Source organism: Homarus americanus, unplaced genomic scaffold (assembly GCF_018991925.1).
Source record: "Homarus americanus isolate GMGI-L3 unplaced genomic scaffold, GMGI_Hamer_2.0 scaffold11150, whole genome shotgun sequence".
Classification (NCBI taxonomy): domain Eukaryota; kingdom Metazoa; phylum Arthropoda; class Malacostraca; order Decapoda; family Nephropidae; genus Homarus; species Homarus americanus.
Window position 1 is genome coordinate 1,102,247 of NW_024720555.1, and position 21,796 is coordinate 1,124,042.

Genomic DNA, 21,796 nt, shown 5'->3' on the forward strand with positions numbered 1-21,796 from the left:
ACTAGTACTACATGTTCACTGCAACACTAGTACAGTACTAATACGTTTGTCTTGACATAATTCCAACCAAATTTTGTTTTTTTTCGTTTTAAATACCAGTTTAGCGGTGACAGTTTTAATATGTACTGTGGTGTACTGCAGTTCCAAAAATCAAAATGGTTGATAAACACTTTGTGGTTATGGGTGGCACCAAGGTTTGCCCGAAAACAAAAAGCATCCAACCCATCTGCTGGTTGAACTGTATAACCCTCAATTATGGGGTTTATACTATAAGAAAAAATTTATTGCCCAATTCCTCATACAGGAGGATGGATGGTGGAAGATTCAAGGAAAGCGGGTTGAAAGTGTTTATGTTCGCGGTGATGTTGTCATCCCTATTGAGGAAACAGAGAGCTTAAACTGCTGGGTATCATTTAAGTGGCGTAGCAACAATAAAACTCTCTACAAAACCCGATTACGAGTGAATACTTTCCTGAACCAAGCCAGCACTGAGGTTCTTCAGATTCTTGACAGAAACAGCAAACTCGAATCCAAGATATATTTTTACAGGTAAAGGAGTGTACCACCCACCCCCAATGTGAGACCATACCCCATCTCCAATGTGATGCCATACCCTTTGGAAGCTGAGAAGGTGGTAGTGCAGGAGGTGGTAGTGAAGGAGGAGGTGGTGGTGGAGGAGGAGACAAAGGAATTTAGAATATTCATATAATTAGAATTGGTCAATAGAGAGAAGGAAAAGTTAGGCATGAGCTCTTCAGACGAGAGTGAGGAGGAGGAGGAGGAGGAGGAGGAAGAGGAGAAAAGGTCAAACAAGAGTGATGATGAAGAGGAGGAGGAATGTTCAGACAGTAGTGATGAAGAGGAGGAGGAATGTTCAGACAGTAGTGATGAGGAGGATGAGCTGTAAAAGCAAGGGCTAGAATTGTTAGAAAAGATCTAGCAAAATCAAGAAGAAACTGAGAAAAATTACAATTATATGTAGGGATGGTTATAATGGATCTTTCCCATCATTCAGGTGATAATGATACTGGAGATGTGGATGTGGCTGTTATGGTCATGGTCAAAGTGACGGCTGGTCTGTTTTAGAACTGTGGATTCTTATTATACTTCATGAATGGGTAGCTGGTTAGCTGTCCTAAGAAGAAACGCGCATTTCCCCCTCTCGTTTACATTCAGGATCCCTCCGTAAGTCCCGCCCATGTGAAGACAGTTGTTATCGTTTTATTCCACTTTCTCCTGGCAAGCTCAATCTTGAATTAGTTTATGTAAACCAACTTGAGTAATTCACCAGACCTTTGTTAACCGAAGGTCATCTTTGAATGTGTAACAGTTGGTTTGTGTGTGATTTTAGTCATTGCATGAGATAGCCACGTCTGGAAACTACGGGGTATATAAACCTGTGTGAGAAGGAGGGAGTTTCCCCACAGAACCAGAACCAATATACACGAAATAAAAACGAAGACTACTTAAAGGACACGGAGGGCCCCCTCCCCAAATCTAAGCTGTCGAGTTTTCTGAGAAGTTCAACCTTATCTTGTATAGACAACATATGGTGTTTGCGCTTTACACCACGAGAAGCACTTCCTTTATTCAATGTAGACATGACTGGGGCTAAATAAGAGCAGTTCATAATAATAGATGAAGAAAAACACAGAGGAATAACTTGCCGCTCCTCAAACACCGCACCAACAGCAGAGCCTGCTAGTGGAGCCACCAAAACAGTAGCGGCGGGTTGGCGAGGAGACCGGATTGCGAAATTTAATCGGTGGCCAAATTATGTCCAAACCAGAGGTGGAACCGGATTACTGATTGCCGGATATAAGGTGGTCTACCTTACGATACAAGGAACTACCAAACATCAACCAGCTGCGGCACCACTCATTCACTCCTTTAACTTGTCTAATAATTAAACTTTCTTTGTCAGAGTCATCACTGACTTCTACCTTTTACATTTCACTCCACTAGCATCACTAGTACTGGCACTAGGCAGTCTTTTAGGGCCATTTACACAAAAACACTGAAGTTTTGAGAGTACAACATGAGATGCTGCGGAAAAAGCAAGCTAGCCACCATCTGCTTATCACTGATCGTCGAAATCGCGGATTGCAAACCCGCAAATGGGAAGGGTCTACTGTACTGTAAAGGTACTGTATAACCATTATTACTGCTGTACCTATACTGTACTGATAATGATGGTTCAGGTTGTACCTCTCTAGTCCGGCATTCTGTGGTCCGGAAACTCCCTGGGTCCGGAACGATTTTAGTTTGTCCAATAGGTAGATAGGCAGCTTTTTTTTTCTTTTTTTTTTTACTTATGTGAATTATTATTACAGGAGTATTAAATTTTTGCCCCCAGGCCCCAGTGGGTCAGTGACTATGCCCGTGGGCTAATCCTAAAAACAAAACAAAAACAAAGCATGAGGAAATTAAGGTTTGTTTACATCGGCAGTTTCTCTCTCTCTCTCTCTGCTTGTCTATACAGAGTACAACATTTAACCCTTCAATATATGAGCAGTAAATAAGTGTTGCTTTCATATTCTTATGTACAGTAATGACGATATGTTTTCACATGTGCACACTTACATACAGCAGTCTCACTTTATTTTACCATTAATGGTTAGCTACTTATATTGTTCCATTTATTAACATTAAATAACATTACAGGAACTTCAAACAACCATATTAATTTTTTACATTAATTTTACTACAGCTAAAATCAGGGATTTTCCAGTTTTATATGTAGAACCAATCAGTCGCTGGTTTCGTAAGCTTTAACAATGCCGCAGCCGTCTCGCTCCTCTAATATTAGTATTATTAATAAATTGTATTGTTAATTTGCACCGCACACATTAATTCAATAAAAACAAATTCAGAAACATTAATTAAAATATATATGAACAGTAAATAAGTGTTGCTTTCATATTCTTATGTAAAGTAATGAGATATGTTTTCGCGATGGCATATGCGCACTCATATCGATCTCTCTTTTTCTTTACCATTATCGTTATACTTCTATTGTTCCATTTATTAATATTAAATAACATTACTTAAAACAACCATATTAATTTTACTACAGCTACAACCAAGGTCTTATTTTCTTCAGTTTTTGTAGAACCAGTCAGTCACTGGCTTTGTAATCAACGAAAACAATGCTGTGTCATTTCCTCGTGTGTTTTAATATTCTACGTATTATTAATGAATTGTTTTGCTCATTTTGCACACATAAACATTAATTCAATAAAAAAGACATTCAGTAATAAACAATAATGAATCTTTTGTACATAAGAGAAATGATGCTGTTTACACGATTATGCACGTCGTCTGCACGTTGGCGGGCCGTTCAAACCCGTCGAAATTCAAGTTTCCGCCGTCAAATTTTTTTTTTATTTTTTTTGTGTTCCAATAAAATATGTTAAGAATTAAAAACTCGCGAAATTTGAGAAGCTACTATACGACATTTAACCCTTCAATATGTCTTCAAAGAGACCATGATGCAGAGAAAGTGGTGCTAGTGCTTCCAAGCATAAGCACAAGTCACTATCTATCCAGGAAAAGGGTGAATTTCCATGGTCCGGCAATTTCCATGGTCCGGCACCGGTCAGGTCCCGAGGTTGCCGGACTAGAGAGGTACAACCTGTAATAGTAATAATACATATACAGTGGTCCCTCGGTTAACGAACACAATTCATTCCAGAAGGTCGTTCGTTAACCGAAAATTTCGTTAACCGAATCCATTGTTTCAATGGGATACTGGGTAATTGGTTCCAGCTCACCGAAAAGTACATACAAAGTAAAAAATAAAATAAAAATGCAGTAAAGTACACTTACTTTGAGGTGTGTATGTAGAAGGTTCCTGTTTGGATATTATAAGAACTTTATCTATACAGTACCTGTATCCCCTTTATTGAATTCTTTCACCCACTTGAATACTTCTATTATATCTTCCGCACTCTTTGTCTTTCTAGGAATGCAAGTTTAGTTTCTTGAATCTATCTTGATAGGGAAGGTTTCTAAGTCTGGAAATCATTTTTGTCATTCTTCGCTGCACTGACTCCAGTGATTTGATATCCATTCTATAATAAGGGTACCAGAACTGAACAGCATAATCGAGGCGTGGCCTGACTAGCGCAAGATATACTGTACAGTATAATTGCAATATGACCTCCGCACTCTTATTACTTACACTTCTAGATATAAAACTTAATACAGTGATCCCTCGGTTAACGAGATTTCGGTTAACGAATTACCTTCCACAAGATTCTTAACATCGGCTAATGAGCAATCCCTCGATTAACGAATTTCTTACGAGCGCCCCTCCAAATGTTTTCGCTTGCATTTGGCGGTCCACCAGCTGTAGTATTAGTCCGCCAATACAGTAATCGGTTATAGGGCTTAAATTCCTTACTATTTCAGTAAATATCAAGAAGTTTGTACTAATCAATAATTTTAAAAGTTTTATATTAAATTTGTTACTCATTTTAACAATTACTGTATTGAACATAATTGAAGTATAGGAAGCTAGTTTTTTGCGCGCCAAACAGCCTGTCAACACACCATATAGGCATCAGTCTCTGTGTCTTTTCAGTGGAGGTAACATCTTGCTTCAGACTCTCTTCAACATAAACGCTTTTTTCTGTGTTTCCAAGCAAATTATTGGTCATTTAGAAATTTATTTTACATATTGACAATATATAATGCAGTGCAGTGTTGATTTAAAGAAAATAATCTTGAATTACACCAAGCGAACTAAAATTTTATGGGTGAAATGGCACCATGGGGTGATTTCTCTTCCACCCCCACTTCCTTCTCTTCTCCCTTCTCCTCCACCCCCACTTCTAATTCCCATCATCATCATCCAGGAACCTTCTAGATACACACCTCAAAGTAAGTGTACTTTACTCACTTTTTTGTTGACTTTAGGCAGTTTTCGGTGAGCTGGAACCAATTACCCAAAACCCATTGAAACAATGATTTCGGTTAACGAGCAACCTTCGGGAACAAATTGTGCTCGTTAACCTAGGGACCACTGTACTCTGTTTGCTGTATTTCGAACATTAACGCACTGTTTTCTAGGCTGAAGGTCCGGGCTTACGATTACCCCGAAGTCTCTTTCACAAGTCGACTTCTCTAGTTGGATGTTGTTAAGGCTGTATACATTGACAGTATTTGTTCTTCCATTATTAAGTACGCTGCACTTGCTGGTGTTGAATTTCATTTGCCATTTTTCTGACCACTCCTGCAGTTTATTTAAATCCTCCTGTAGTGCATTTGCATCCTGCCCTGAATTAATCTGCCACCCTATTTTGGTGTCATTCGCAAACTTGCTTATATCACTGCTGATCCCAGTTTCTAGATCGTTTATGTAGATATTTTTTTTTTTTTGGGCAACCCCCCCCCCCTACATCCTTGTGTAAGGTGAAGTAGATTATGAACAAGAGTGAGCCCAGTACTGACCCCTGGGGAACCCCACTAGATACACAGCCCCAATCAGATTTAACACCATCTACGCTGACCCTCTGTGTTCTGTCGGTGAGCCATGATTCTATCCAATTAAAAATTTTCCTAGATACCATGATCCTTAACTTTTCTCAGAAGACTCTGATGCGGTACTCTGTCAAATGCTTTGCTAAAGTCTAAGTAAATAACATGGTAATTTTCGTCATTATCTACTACCTCGAAGACTTTCCTAAAAAACGTCAGCAAATTTGTTAGACAAGATTTTCCATTTGTAAATCCACATTGAGAGTCGTAGATTAATTTGTTTTTCTCTAAATGCGATCGGATGCTATTTGCTATAATTGATTCAAGAAATTTCCCCACTACTGATGTCAAACTAATTGGCCGGTAATTTGACGTTGATGCTCTGTCTCCCTTTTTGAATATGGATACTACATTTGCCTGTTTTTCAAATCTTTATCGTACAAGGTTTATTTCTTCTTCATTTTTCCCTAAATACTTTTACTTTTTTTTTTACTTTTTCCTCTTCGCCACTGATCGGCTTGTTAGCCGCTTGGGCGATCGGTCACGTCTCTTTTCCTTTATGGCTCGCTAGCCGCCCGGGCGATCGGTCACGTCTCTGTCACGCACTGGGCATGCACCGGCTCCTGAATGTACCTGAACCCGCTCCAGTGTTGGTCAAGTCTTCTCTTGAAAGAGCTCACACTCGGTGCCGTCACAACACTCTCTGGTAGATTGTTCCAAGAGTTTACAACCCTCACTCCGAAAAAGTTTGCCCTCACGGTTTTCCGGACTTGCGGCTTCTTCAATCTTGAGCTGTGACCCCTCTGGCATTTCCTCATGAATTTCTTCTGTGAAAACTGATAAGAAGTAGCTGTTTAATGCTTTGCTTTTTTTCTCACAATCATCAATCACTTCCCCTCTCTCTGACTTTAAAGGCCCCACTTTGTCTTTGACCTTTATCTGGAAAAATCCCCTGGGATTCGTCTTGGATTCTCTTGCTATCCTGATTTCGTAGTCCCTCTTTGCCTTCCGTACATTTTTCTTAACATTCCTAGATAGTTCCTTATACCTATCTCTGAGATGCTCCTCCCCTCCCTTTAGTTTCTTATAAATTCCTTTCTTTATTCCTATGCCATGTTTAAGTTTTCTGGTCATCCACTTCAGCTCATTCATAGTTGACCAAATTTTTATGTATGGTATATTTTGTTCCTGTGCTTTACGTAGTATACTAGTGAATTTAGTATAGTCGTCATCAACTGTTGTGTTGCTGGTGACCTCACCCATTCCTACCAGAGACTGACCTGACCGTTCCCAGGTGACCTCATCTAGGTACCTTCTTAACCCCTCATAATCCACCGATCGAAAGTCAGGGCCTCTGACCATATTTTCATTATTTTTTGTTTCCCAATTTAGGGTAAACCTGATTTCTCTGATCACTGTTCCATAGTTCTTCCCCCTATTGTGATATCTCTGATAATATTTTTATTTTATTTTTTTACAGGATTAGCCCACCCGGGTACAGGTCACTGACCCACATCGAGGACTGGGGGGCAAAAATGTAATAATAATAATAATAATAATAATAATAATAATAATAATAATAATAATAATAGTAATAATAATAGTAATAGTAATAATAATAATAATAATAATAATAGTAACAACAACATTGATGATGATGATAATAATAAAGAACCAAAAATAAATACAAAAATTAAAAAGAGATCAATAGAGAAACGATTTATGAATGTTGTGTTGTCAATAGCAAGAGAAACAATTGAGACCCTGCAATTGTGTGTAAATGAGGCAGAAAGACAGATCATCAACCTGGGACTTGGTCACATATGGCAGCAGGGTCTATCAGTGGACAACACATTATGTTTCCAATATCTTCCCAAGCGGTAGTACCTCCCTGTTTGTTAGCTGCCTACTACCTACTAGGTCTAATATATTGTCACCTTTAGTAGGTTCTATAATTAGTTGTTTTAAAAAAATTTCCTGTACTGCATCTAGTAAGTCTTCAGATTCATAGTCACCTTTAATGTTGTCCCAATCAATATTTCTGAAATTGAAATCCCCCATAATGCACAGGTCATTGTATCTTGCTGCCCTACTCATTTCCTGCCATATGGGCTGAGCTGCTTCTTTCCATAGACTTGGGGGGCCTGTAAATCACTCCCATAATTAGTTTTTCTCTTCCTTCTGCAGTTTCTACCCATACAGACTCGGTTCCTATTTCATCCTTTATTGTGTTATTAATATAAGATTTTAATGTATCCCTGACAAAGTGTGCAACCCCTACCCCCTTCCTACCTTCCCTGTCCTTGTGAAAAAGGTTGTACCCTTCTATGTGGTATTCTGATAAAAAGTTTTTGCTCGCCAGATTCATCCAAGCTTCGGTGATTGCTATGACGTCTACATTCTCAGTACTATACATACAACCGCGATCAGCAAGTCTATTTTATTTCAAACGCTGCTACTGTTTGTATAGTATACATTTAAACCTACCCTTCCCTGGTCCTGTTTTACCCCTTGTCCTGAGTAACCAATTTTACTTCCCAGGACCTGCTTGTTTTTTTACTCCCACTTACCCTGACCTCTCTCTACTGGCGAAACTCCCCCATTCGAGTGACAATTTCACGCTCCAGGGATGCAGACAACGTCTTTACACCCGCACGAGACAAGTGTACCCCGTCACAACTGTACAGGTAGTCATTGCCATAGAATCGTCGCCAGTTATCAATGCACGCCCAACCATTGCTTCCACAATGTTATTCCAGTCAGCAATTTATAGCAATTGCCCTGGACAGCCATTCATCGCCATCTCCTCTTCTAGGCAAGACACCACATACTATCGGGATCCCTCCCCTATCTCTAACCTTCCCCAGCGCCTCCCTATACCTCTTGAAAAGTTCCTCACTCCTAACCTTTCCTATGTCGTTACCTCCTACACTAAGACACACTACTGGCTTGGTACCCTCCCCTGACAAAACCCTGTCTAACCTCTCAGCTACATGCCCTATCCCAGCCCCAGGAAAACACACCCTAGTCTTACGTTTCCTATCTATTGCACAAAAGGTCCTCTCTAAGAACCTAACCTGGCTGTTCCCAACTACCACGACCTTACCACTGGGCAAGGTTTGACCAACTGCCCTTTCCTCTCCTGCCACCACACCATCCTGCCTCTTCTCTTCCTCCAACACTTGGTAGGAGTTACGGCACTCCACGCCCTGGTCAGCTTTCCGGAATCTGACCTTAGTCCACTTGGAGACAACCGCTCTCCACTCCTGCTCCTCCTGACCCTCCTTCGTAGGTACTGTATCCTGCTAGACAGGACACCCACCTGAAGGAGTTCAGTCCTGAGGGCTTCGTTTTCCCCTTTCAAAATGTCCATCTCTCTCTCAGCAACTGCTCCAGCTCACTCAACAGAGTGGCCGGGGAGTTGTCTCTACCCACACACCATCCCTCTTCCCCCACAACACAATGGCCCACGGCAGCCATTTTCTATGGTCACTATCACGAGCACACAGAGGCAAATCCTTCTCAAAGCTAGGTCAGGTCGGTACCTTAGCGAGTCAGGCCAGTGAATACCCCTCACCTTCCTCATCCCATTGGAATTACCTTTGTAATATTTGAACCTTGGCCTGGTTTTGTCATGAGAAAAGTAAGTTAAATCTGAAGGACAACATTATGTGATGACTGGTGCCAATGGGGGATGGGTGTTCCAGCTTGGCCACCATACCCTCTTCATTAGTAGTTTTTTTTATCAATTAAATACTCTAAAAATATAATTTTCCAACAGAAAAGCTATAAAATAAATTATTTTTAGCTTCTTCTCTTTCTCCCTATACAAGACTAAATACATAAGTGTTGGGAACTTCTACCCTAAATATTTACCCAATTTTTCCCTAAAGTTGCTCCTTCTCACAAGATGGTATTGTAAACTACGATCCCCTAGCAAGCAACCATAGAGGTAATCCAACAGGTACAGTAAACCAACAGGTACAGCAAACACAGATGTAAACCATCAGGTAAGTACATTAAACAAGGTAACCAATCAGGTTCCGTTAACAGATGTAAACCAATGAGTACAGTAAACCAACAGGTAGAGTAAACAAAGGTAAACCAACAGGTAGAGTAAACAAAGGTAAACCAACAGGTAGAGTAAACAAAGGTAAACCAACAGGTAGAGTAAACAAAGGTAAACCAACAGGTATACTCACACTCCGGGTTGCCTTCAGGTACCCAGCTGATGCCGTCATGTGTGAGCGTCACTTTGCATCTCTTCTTCAGAATATAAAAACTGCCTTGCAGGTGCATATTAGCTGTGGAGACAACCATGAGGTACCGCACACCTGTTTTCACCACCTACACATCCACGTCTTCGCTGGTCAGCAGGTCACTCCATCAAGGTTTTTGAAGACATGAATCGCGACCTGTATTTCATCACAGTCACTACAACAATCAAATGGCTTTTGATGAAGTACAACTTATAAATTAACTAGTTTCATCTTCAATGTAAAGTATTCATAATATTATAATCGTAAAATAAAAATAAAAAGTCAGGTATAATAGGTAAGAGAGGGTGATGAACCACACTACACCCTGCCTCACCCACGGTTGTCGCCACACTGTTTACACTTGAGTTGGATGGTCGCCTCAACCTCGGGTCACGGCTCATTCTCCCTTAACCACCTCAGTTCCCAGCGATACAAAATAAAAAATATTATTATTTATTCAGTAACATTGTCATACACATGGATTGCCATGTATATATAGATTATAAAGAAATACAATTTACTATGTATGTAGAAAATGCAGGTATATGGTATATAATAGGGTGTGGGACTGCAGTACACTTGCCGGTAACAATAATAATAATATTAATTCAGTGAAATTGTCATACAGGTATACGGTGTACAGTACATAGGCTGTGGTCAGTGGGATTTGTGGGTACACCCAGAGTCCTATGGCGTGGGTAGATAGTTGACCTCAGTCATGTAAGGCGACGCTGGTTGACCTAGACCACGAGGAATTAGCGGGGTCAGTTACTCAGGGGGAGGGATCCACTACAAGGTAACCAAAGATAGGCAATTAAGCCGTTTATTTCTGATAGGGCCCTTTGGAATTATTGTGGTTAATTGCACCTCTATTTTCGTAAGACCACTTTTAAAAAAATATATAATTTTTCTTAACGTCTTTTCGCAACAATTGAGAGCAAATTGACAGGGACTTTTGCAATATACTGTACATATTTTTTTCTATCCCTATCCACCTTTATTTATTTACTTATTCCTTTTTATATTTACAAAATCATTTTATCAAAGTAAATTATTATTCCTTTACTTATATATAGATTTGAATTAATGAAAGCGGGAGAAGATGGTCACTTTAGCCTCGAGGGTGAGAAGGAGGGAACCTTTTCGAGTACCAGCTATGTCAGTAGGTGTTTTATTACTTGTTTTGGGGTTATTTTATCTTCTTCACCAATTAACTTCCATGGTATATTAAACAGAAAGAAGTTACTATGCCTAAATATGCCTAAACATTCCCCAAGTCTTCCCTGATATCTTAATAGAACGTGTATGCCCACAACATTTTCAGCACCCAGGCATCAGTTTAGTGGCATTCAGTTGATCTTGTGGTGATATAAACTGTGGACAAGTCTTGAGATGATCCTATTTACCGAGGAATATTGTCACATTCATCTCTAACATCTGGAGAAAAAAAATTGACGAGCATTTTCTTAAACCTGCACAATTGTGGAATTAGTTTGGGTGATTTAGGAATTTCAGAGCGGCGGGTCAGTCGTCAATAATTCCTATTTTAAATTATGTTTGAAATATAGCTATGTGACTTTACAACTTCAATTTGACTTTTTAAAGTTTCATTTCTAACCTAACCTAACGTTTCTTGACTCAGAATAGACGCTCAGTTATGTAAATACAGTATGATAATTACAGCATTTGTCTAATCACTGACCTTTACTTATGTTCGATCTGTTTGATGAAGAGTGATGACGCTTATTTACTGGGTTAATTCACTTGCAAACATGGTTAGGTTAGATTACATTAGGTTAGGTTACGTTATGTTAGATTACATTAGGTTAGGTTAGATTAGTAAAGTAAAGTAAAGTAAAGTAAAGTAAAGTAAAGTAAAGTAAGGTAAGGTAAGGTAAGGTAAGGTAAGGTAAGGTAAGGTAAGGTAAGGTAAGGTAAGGTAAGGTAAGGTAAGGTAAGGTTCGAAATTCTCGATGCCCATATGACTTGCTAGCTTAGCAGCAGCAGCTTGAATTTCTACACCACGGACGACATTACCACAGGATCGTTGCTGCATAAACCACTTCGTCACTGCCTCCTCAAGATTTGTATCTTTTGCCACTCATACGCTTCCTTGCACCAACAGATGATGATTTAGAAGTTGCATCAACATTATATTACTTCAAAGAAAATGCAATGAGTTTGTCCTTAGCCTTGCGTATGTCCGAAACTGTTTGCTTTTTAACACCATACTCATCACAAACTAGACACCGAAGCACCAACCTCTAACTTTCTTATAAGTTCCAGTTTCTGGTTCACAGAAAGGGTCACACACTTCCTCTTCAGCGTTTTACTCCCTCTTGAAGACATGATGTAAAATACAAGGCTGAAAGATGCCTAATCACTGAAATATCAACGAAAATTGCAGGGCATCACAACACTGATACTCGAATAAGGCGCTAAAAGTCAACAATGACTGGCGGTCTGGCGCACGTGAGCCATCTATCGGACAATCCCAGAACCAGAAATTTGACACGGACAGTCCCTCGCTTAACTCAGATTTCGTCTGGTTTATCCGATATCCGGAGACAGTGTACAATACGGTACAATATACCTGGCAAATCTGGACAGTATTGTGGAAAATGTAACTAAGCACTGTACAGGAGTTTGATTAAATTATATTGAAATGAAATAAATAAATTATACTGTAAAGGTAATATTCTGGTATTTTCCCACATTTTTATAGAATTCTTGATTTACAGAAGAGGATGGCAGAGTTTAAGACACCAATATCCAAGAAGACGAAATCAGTCATGCCAAACACGCAAGAGACGCCAAACAAGCTGGTTATCCCACCGTCTCCCTGCATGAAGCAGCTGGGATATGGCACAGGTGAGAAAAGTGTGTTAATTGATTTTAGAATGAGATGGAGGAGAAAAAATTAATAAGATATGGTAGTTTTGTATTTTTTAATACATTTACTCACTATTGTAAGTTTCTTCAGAAATAATATACATGTAAAGAAAATCATTACTTGTGGGTACAGTAGAAGGAACTACAGTACAGTGGCCCCTCGGTTAACGAACACAATTTGTTCCACAAAGTCATTCGTTAACCGAAAATTTTGTTAACTGAATCTATTATTTCAATGGGATATTGGGTAATTGGTCCCAACTCACAGAAAAAGTACATACAAAGTACTGTATACCAGTAATAGAATTAACAAAACATTAAATATACAGGTAATCTAAATATAGTACTGTACTGCACAGTATACTGTACAATAATAAATAAAAAAAACAATAGAATACAGTACTGTATTTTAACTTACTTTGAGGTGTGTATGTCGTATTACCGCCAGCTTTGTTTACATATCAAACAGCTGATTGTAGAGGTAGTCGATGATGACTTTCCATATTCTTTACATTGGTTCTAATGCCTTCTTCATGTTTCATAATAATTTCTGCACAGTATATATTATCAATATGTTAACTAAATTTCAGAATGACCATTAATTTTAATATAAAAAATGCAGAAAAATTCAAGAGACCAACTTTCTTGATATTTACTTCACTGGAAACGAATGTAAACGTAGAACCAATTACTGTATTGGCGGACTAGCCGATCAGCTGATGTTCACAACAAAACGTGTTTGTCGTAAGGATTTCGTAAATCGAACTGAAAATCCTTATGGGAGCTAATTCGTTAACTGAAATTTTGTTAATCGAACCGTTCGTTAACCGAGGGACCACTGTACTGTACTATGTGTGATACGTATGCACATTTTGGCCATGAGGTGAATGTACTCCCACTAAAAAATTATTCGGCACCCTTACGGCATGATACAATATGACAAGGGTGCCGAATAATTTTTTAGTGGGTGTACGTAAGACTCAGGTTCTCTTTCAGCCTGCCCCTCGTTCAGCAACACCTCAACCATCCATCCAGCTTAATGGTACTACCCTCTCTAATGTTACCCTACCCACTTTCGGTATCTCAGCTCCCACTTGTCCACCACCGCTGACATCGATGAAGAGATTCAACATCAGATCAGATGTGCATCTCAAGCTTTTGGCAGACTCCGTACCAGTGTCTTCAGCTGTAGGGAGTTGAAATTATCTACAAAGTTGCGCGTATATCGAGCAGTAGTCCTCCCCACCCTGCTATATGGCAGCGAGACATGGGTCACATACAGGAGGCACCTCAAGGCACTTGAAAACTTTCACCAATGTAGTCTGCATTTCATCCTTCAAGTTCGCTGGGAAGACGAGAGAACAAATGCCAGTATTCTCGCTGACACTTGACTGTAGAAGCATCGAGGCTACCATTTTTCATTAACAACTACGTTGGACTGGCCATGTTACCCGCATGGACGACAGTAGACTGCTAAAGCAGCTACTTTACAGTCACCTAACGAATAGTAAACGTAACGTTGGCGGGCAACTGAAAAGGTATAAGGATAGTCTTAAAGACAAACCTGAAAAGGTGCCAAATCGACCCCCTCACCTGGGAGACGATTACTCCACACCATAACGCTTGGAGGAGCACCACATGAGAAGGTGTCAATAGGAACATTATAGAATTTAGTCTCATTAAACATACCAAATCTGTCAAAATGAATTTGAGTATAATGGCCTGAACAAGTTAGATAATTTTATCATTAAGAACATTTGTAAACAGGTAACACTTCCAAAATACAAGAAATAAACAAGGTACAGATGAGAGAGAGAGAGAACAGTGTCTCCCAGATCGCTTGGGACTCCCAGTTATACAAACTCTACAGTACAGTATATGACAACTCATATTTCTAAACCTGCACACCCAACACTCTCACTCTCTCTCTTATAATATTGGCTTTTATGTCGCCCTTTCCACTTGTGTTGCATCATTCCTCAACACAGTTACCCTCCCTCGTTTCTTTTTCAGGTTTCTGTATACTGTGCTTTGATCCACCCAACTCAGAAGTGGGGGAAGAGCAGAGGTAATAAATAGATTAGTTAGTACTATGTTTGTTTTTGTGTTTTCCAGGTGTTACAGTTTACCTGATGGAGCGATTCTCACCTATACATGACTGTTATAGCTCTCCTTGGGCTGTTAAGAAGTTAAACAGGTATAGTATTGTTAAACCTTTTGATAGAGACTTACTATTAAAACACTTGCTTGATAGAGGCTAGAATGTCAAGGTTTGATAAAGAAATACAATATTTATTTATCGGCCATCCAAATACTGTACTACATCGCTTGCCTCATGGTGGCTGCTCTTAGGGAATCACAGCTAACCCATGCAGGTGTGGAAAATAGCTGTAAACTATGGTGGTGGTGATGGTAGTAGTGTAGGTGATGATGGTAGTGTTGGTGGTGATGATGGTGGTAGTGTTGGTGATGATGGTAGCGTTGGTGATGATTGTAGCATTGGTGATGATGGTGGTAGGGTTACTGGGTTGTGTGAAGTGACGGATATATTTAGTAAACCAGATGAAAATTGTGAGTATTATGTGAGGGGGAACAGGACCACCTGAAGTTTAGGCACTTTCTTTTTCCCCAGTGTAATTAAACACCTTGATGCTATCTGGAGGATTAGGTTAGCATTAAGGTGTTAAGTCATCAGGGGAGTTAATCTGGGGTGTGTTATGTGATACATTACAGTTATCATAAAAGAACCATGTATTAATGTGACCATAAAGTGAACAACAGTGTATGAGAAGAAACCCTCATTTTGTCTGCCATTGTGGGTTTCTTATGTATTAATATAATTTCAATAGATTGTGTATTATTTTCTCTCTGGTGTTTACAGGAAGATAAAAGACAGAACTGGAGAATATACCAAGAGGCTAAGTTTTGAAGCAGACATTTTGAAGAATCTGAATCACAAGAATATTATTGGCTATCGCTCTTACCAACACAACAAGGATGGGTCACAGTGCTTAGCCATGGAGAGTGGAGAAAAGTCTCTGGCGGACTTAATTGAGGCTTGGCAAGAGGCAGACCTCGGGCCGTTCTCACCACAAAAAATTCTTAAGGTACAGCTATAGAATCTTATTACTGAAAAAAAAAGGGATTACAATTGTGGATACTGTGTGTAACATTTTCAAAATATTGAAATATTGTTATATACAGCTGCTCCTCAACTTACGATGGGGTTAGGGATCCAAATCCAGTTCGTAAGTCGAAAATGCAAAGATAATACATGGAAAATCTAAAATGTGTCTCTCTTTCTTCTCAGCACCACAAAACTCTCACTTTTAAGCTTGCCAGTCGTTTTAAAGGGAATTACAATCGAAAATTTTGTCAGTACACAGCGCAATCACTAACGTCGGGACTCGAAAATACGTAATTTGAAAAAAATTTGGTACGACTGGGGCGGTCATATGTCCAGGTGGTCGTAAGTCGAGGAGTAGCTGTATATGTTGTACTGTACTGTGCTGTATATACAGTACTGTACTTTTAGATATTGTCATGTCATTTGCTGGCATGGTAGAAATGATCATAAAACATTGATGATAATTTTTTAGTAATCTCTATACTATATTCAAGATAAGAGTCAGTAACATACAGTTTAGAGTCAAATTTTTCTATTCTATATTATACTACTGTTTTCATAGTTTGATACTGTAGTTGTAGTCTTAATTGTTTGAGAAAATTAACTTATTTCTAGGTGGCAAGGGACATTTCCTCGGCTCTGACATACTTACACGAAGAGAAGCATTTACTTCACGGGGACCTGAAGAGCTCTAACATTCTCATTAAGGGTAATTTTGAGGTTGCAAAGCTTTGTGATTTTGGAGTAACTCTGAAACTGAATGAATATGTGAGTATTACAAATTGTCTCCTGTTGATTTATTTTGGTTCTTGTTCTGACTTCATAGAACTTTCATATTGCTGAATTGAAACTAAAAACACATTTTATGGTCATTTGGAAAGTAAGAAATAAGCAGCCTAGTTTTAGATTATTTTCCAATATTTATTGTGTGAGTCAATTCCATATACAGTACTGTATAGTATATGAATTGTGTGACTGACTGAACACTTTGTGGTCAACTTGTGCTGACACAGCTTATGACCAATATGTGGTCACTTATGTGTTACAGGGAGTGGCATGTGATGAAGACCAGGAGTATGTGGGCACAGAGTGTTGGTCAGCTCCTGAGGCTCTGATAGGTGAAACTGTAACCCACAAGTCGGATATGTTCTCCTTTGGCCTCATTCTGTGGTAAATAATGTGGAACTATTTTTTTAGTGTCCAGCCCCCAGGAGTACTGTACTGTATTATGATTTACTCTTTTGCTGCAGACTAATTTGGGAACTTATACAGGTGCTCCTCTACTTGTGAATGGGTTATGTTCCTGAGGCTTGTTCATAGGTCCAACTTTACTCTGTAGACACTGAACATATTGTAAAAAATGGGAAAAAATTTAGATTGTACAGTACTACAGCTATACCCCATTAATAAATACATTACTCTACAGTATATCTTAACAGCCTATAGCAGTATTTTAATGTATAAATAGCTTGTACAGGTATATTTGAACAGTCTGTTGGACATATGGACAGGCTTGTTTGTAAGTAGAAGACCACTTCTACTGTACATGTACAGGTATTTATATCATGGGGAGGTGCTTGAACAGCTTTATGGGTACAGTACACTCACCAAGATATTTCAGTTGTAGCTAGGTGTGTACATTACAGTTACTATAATGTCACATTACCACAGTTCCCCATCTCAAATTACAGTCACATACGTATTTTACTTTTAATTTTGTTTGCATTTAGTACTTTGAAGCGAATAATGAAAGTTATGATATTAAATTTATTGAATAGATTGCCTCTGCAGCATTTGCTGGAATAATAACAACTTCAAGAAGCTTTCCAGAGGCACTATGCATTTATCTGGTCCTCTTAATTACACTGTAGTGCTAAATAAATACAACTAAACATGATAGAGTCTTAGTGTAATTTTTAAAGTTATTTTTGTGACTTAGCTGAAGTGAAGTACATAGTGAGGTGGAATAATGATTATGCAAACCTATGGGATCAAAATTACACATACACTGGTGAACAAATACATCATGCATATTCTAGTGTTGCAGTGTACACGTTGGATTACAGCCGTCAGTCATGGATTTTGCTGTCACATAATACAGTCATGTTTACTCAATAAGTTTAAGGTCCATTAGTTTTGCAGTAAAATATATCCCAGGACGTGTGTACATGGTGTACAGTATTTTGTGGAATGTCATTGCAGTGTAAAAGTTGCCTTACAAATGTTCAGTCTCAAACAATAACTTATTTATTCAAGACAGTACTTGGAATCATATGGAGATTAATATCCCTAGCTTATTTCATTTGTCAATTAAACGTTAACTCCAATGTTACCCTAACCCTCCCAGATGGTGTTTGGGTGTTTTATCATCAAGTGATATAAGCTAGGGGTTAATTTTCATAATAACCATAATAGTTTAAAGAATTAACAAAAAATTTATTATTTCAGGGAGATGTTGTCCCTTAGGCCTCCCCACATTGACAAATTGGAGGTCAATGACACTATACCCGATGATGTGAGGCAGAGTGACCTGGACGACAGCGATGTTTCAGAGTTTCAAAATGTATTAGGTACAGTACTGTTTAATGTGGATCACCTGAAACATTAGACACCACATCTGATTTCACCTGAAGATTAACTGTCCCACTGTTAACCTAACCTAATCAAACATTAACCTAAACTAACATACCCTACTCTAATCTAACAGTTATTGATTCTTGTAATTAAAAGTATTTAGACTTATTGCAGTACATTGTACAGTAGTATTGTGTACTTGTATAATTATTTTATTACCATACAATATCTCATTATCTCTTTTAAAAGTAAATTTTGTAGTACTGTACAGTACTTTGGATTTTTGTGCAATGATAGAATTTACTGCAGCTTAACATATTTATTATTTTTCTGTGACCTTTTTGTATATTATTGATTAGTTTAGGTCAGTTTTGGCTCTATTTAACCGGTCACCTCTGTACGCTTCATTAAAGACAAAGAATACAGTAACTTCATTGTTATTTTACAGGCACACGACCATGTCTACCCAATGTTGTGTTAGATGATGACTACCTGCATGTGTTAGAGATCTTCTATGCTTGCACTGAGGCTGAACCACACAAGAGACCATCTGCAAAACAAATTATGCATATCCTTCATTGCTTTGAAGAGGACATCAAAGACAAAATCGAAAATAAGGAAACTGGACATGGCAAGCTTGGTGATAAGGACACTGATGAACCAACTGAAGTTAATGGAAAAATCATTGAAGATAAATAAAAAGACAATCACAACGGATCAAAGACATTACTCACTATACTGCTTTTACTTGCTGTAAGTACACTGTACCCTCGTTAATTCAACAAAAAGGGAATTATGGAAAAAACTAAATAACCTTGTTCAGAATAATTGACATTCGACAATTTCTGATCATATTTTATTTTTTTCAATTATTCATGCGTTTTCTGTTCAGGTTTTGCACCTTATTCAAATTGTTCCTCGAACCCTCGACCTACTGCGTGGGACTAGGGAACGTTACCGACCATACTATAAGAGCACTAAAAGCAGTTCTAGACTGTTATATTTCACACAAAGCCTGTTCATCGAGCTGATGGCTCCGTGAACCTCCCATTTGGGAACTACCCGTGCTTCTTATGTGGATGTCAGTAGCATTTTACCGAATTCAGCTGGTATGAAACACGAGGTACCATATATACTTCAGTAGGTCGAGGGTTCGAGTCCTGGTTGGTGAGGTAGTTGATTATATGTTCAATTCTAATCCTGCAAATTATTTGAGCAATATAGTATAATGTATACAAAAAATTTTTTATCACTGTGACATTGATTTTCATCAACATTTAATGTCCATTTCCATCTAAACTTGGGTTAACTTTGAATCAAACATTAAAGGCCATTTCACACTGGATGTGATGCTAGCTACTCTGTGGATTTTTGGTCACGATGCTTACTATGCAAGTATTCACACCAGATAATATGCAAGCCATGTATCTTGAGACACTCAGTATTGTTGCATCAGTCAAGATGAAAGGCAGTGCTCAGTGGTTTTATGAGGAGGAAATTTTACTGCTGACTCTAGGAATGTCTAAAAAGAAAAAAGAAGTGGGTACATGAAACAAATGCGAAAAGACCAAACTTTGGCGAATACCATCATCTTGTGCAGGAGCTTTCTATTGATGAAGAAAAATTTAGATCTTACTTCAGACTGTCCCACACTCCGTTCAATGAAGTTTTATTAATAATTGAAAAGGATATGAAGAAACAAGGTACAAACTACAGTTAGTCCATAAGCCCCAAGAAAAGGCTGGACTGATACACAAAAGTAAAGGGTAATATGGTTGGGAATGACCTTGAAGCAGGGCACTAGCTGCTGTCTCTTCAACTGTCAAAAATGCTCTAGGGTGCATGCAGAGGAGGCAATCTGGGATGCTACATATCCAGTCTGAACAGCCTCAATGAAAACCAGAAGCCAATCAAAGCCACATAATTTCCATCTGTAGCATAGCTAGCATCACTTCAGGTGTGAAATGGCCTTAACTCTTGTGCAAGATTTTTAAACTAGTCTGAAGTTTGATAAATAATATGTTAAGTAGTTTATTTAGTTAACACCATATGATTTTATTCAGCACAGAGGGGATCCCTGTACACAAGTGGTTAGTCTACTCTACTCTGCTTAAGCATTTTAGTTTTCATTTATCAAACATTCTTTAAATTTTCATGGTTTCACATTCCTGACTTCAGAACAATTTCCACAAATTTGGTAATTTTAAATGCAGACCATTATTGTATGTGTATTAACAAGTACAGACATTAGATTATGGATGTACTGTGGCAAACAAAAGTTTGCTCTCGTGGTGAAACCAAGTCATGGGATTGATTCTCCGAACTGACTTACCCTGACTGTCATTTGGTGAGGGTGTGCCGTTTTATCTCATTTGGGCTAATAACTGCTTCAGTTTGGGAGGGAGCAAACATTTGACCCCAACCGTACAGTATATTGTAGTCACGTGTGGCATATTAAGCTGCAGGAAGTTTGCTATTAATTTATACTTTTCAAAAATATCTATTTTCTCAATTAACAGATGAATTAATACAAGAATTTTTTTTATAGTACATTATGTATGTCTACACAATATAAATGGGTTGAGGTTTTCTATTGAATTTAGTAGTTTTTATATTAATCTGTAAACGAGTAGTACATTACAATAATTTACGTTACTAAATAAATACTACTTTCACCAAATCTTTCCATTTCCTATTAGCCAATGTTTCCAACAGAAGCTTGAACTATGGCACAAATGCTTCATACAAGAATAAAGGCAAACCAGCCTGCAGAGACTTCTTAAAACTTCAAAAAAAAAAACAATGCCGACAGTAAAATAATCCTGGGCTGAGTAACATCAAGGATTCTAATGCTGTAGAAGGATGGCTCACTCCAATCACCACCCAAAGTGGCTGTGGAGTAAGCAAAATAATTACTAGGCAATGCATAAAAGGAGAAAGACAAAGAATATTGTACAGTAAAATAACGTTTTTCTTCACATTTCTATAGTAGCGGCAATGGGGTTCTGGAACTATGCAGCTATTAAGTGCTCTAGCAACTTAAACAGAAACCTGTATCTTGGTTTCCAAAAGATAGAGGTGAATCGTACACCTACTTCTGTCAATGTTGACTTAATTCCGGTAATTTTTATGAACACTTATTTAGTACTGATAACGTTCTACTCTTCAGAACTGCTAGTTAACATCAGAGTATCATTAGAATACCTTATATAAAATGAGCACAATACAGTACTATTGTATTCTTGAAAAAATATTTACTTAGAAATTTTGGTTCCTTATTCTTTATTGGATTACCCATCCACAAATTTTTGGACAAAATTATGTTTTTCCTGTATATTTTGATGTGTTTTTAATAGATTTCATATTTCTTGGGCAATCCAACCCAAATTGTATCGTAAAAAAAAAAAAAAAAAAAACGAACCAATCCAAACCCAACTTATCTTTACCTAACCTACAGTAACCT

General features: G+C 38.3%; 2 protein-coding genes across 5 annotated transcripts in view; one reads left to right on the forward strand and one right to left on the reverse strand.

Annotated features, from left to right (window-relative positions):
* Positions 1–10,081, reverse strand: part of LOC121860585 (ceramide kinase-like) — a 43,252-nt gene extending 33,171 nt beyond the window's left edge. The window contains exon 1 of the mRNA XM_042357753.1: positions 9,684–10,081. Coding sequence (XP_042213687.1) covers positions 9,684–9,801 — 118 coding nt within the window. The 5' untranslated portion in view covers positions 9,802–10,081. The remainder of the gene's footprint in view (positions 1–9,683) is intronic.
* A 701-nt stretch (positions 10,082–10,782) lies between these two features.
* Positions 10,783–21,153, forward strand: LOC121860586 (lymphokine-activated killer T-cell-originated protein kinase-like). 4 transcript variants are annotated; one of them, XM_042357756.1, is made up of 8 exons: positions 10,783–10,902; positions 12,482–12,611; positions 14,748–14,829; positions 15,514–15,739; positions 16,375–16,527; positions 16,808–16,929; positions 18,208–18,329; positions 18,782–21,153. In XM_042357756.1, exons 1-8 carry the CDS (start codon positions 10,843–10,845, stop codon positions 19,030–19,032), a joined length of 1,146 nt encoding a protein of 381 aa, XP_042213690.1. In that variant the 5' UTR covers positions 10,783–10,842; the 3' UTR covers positions 19,033–21,153. The 4 variants fall into 4 exon arrangements, with proteins under 4 accessions (XP_042213690.1, XP_042213689.1, XP_042213692.1 ...); XM_042357755.1 differs by having other exon boundaries at positions 10,812–10,898; XM_042357758.1 differs by lacking the exon at positions 10,783–10,902 and adding an exon at positions 11,032–11,263.
* The last annotated feature ends 643 nt before the right edge of the window (positions 21,154–21,796 follow it).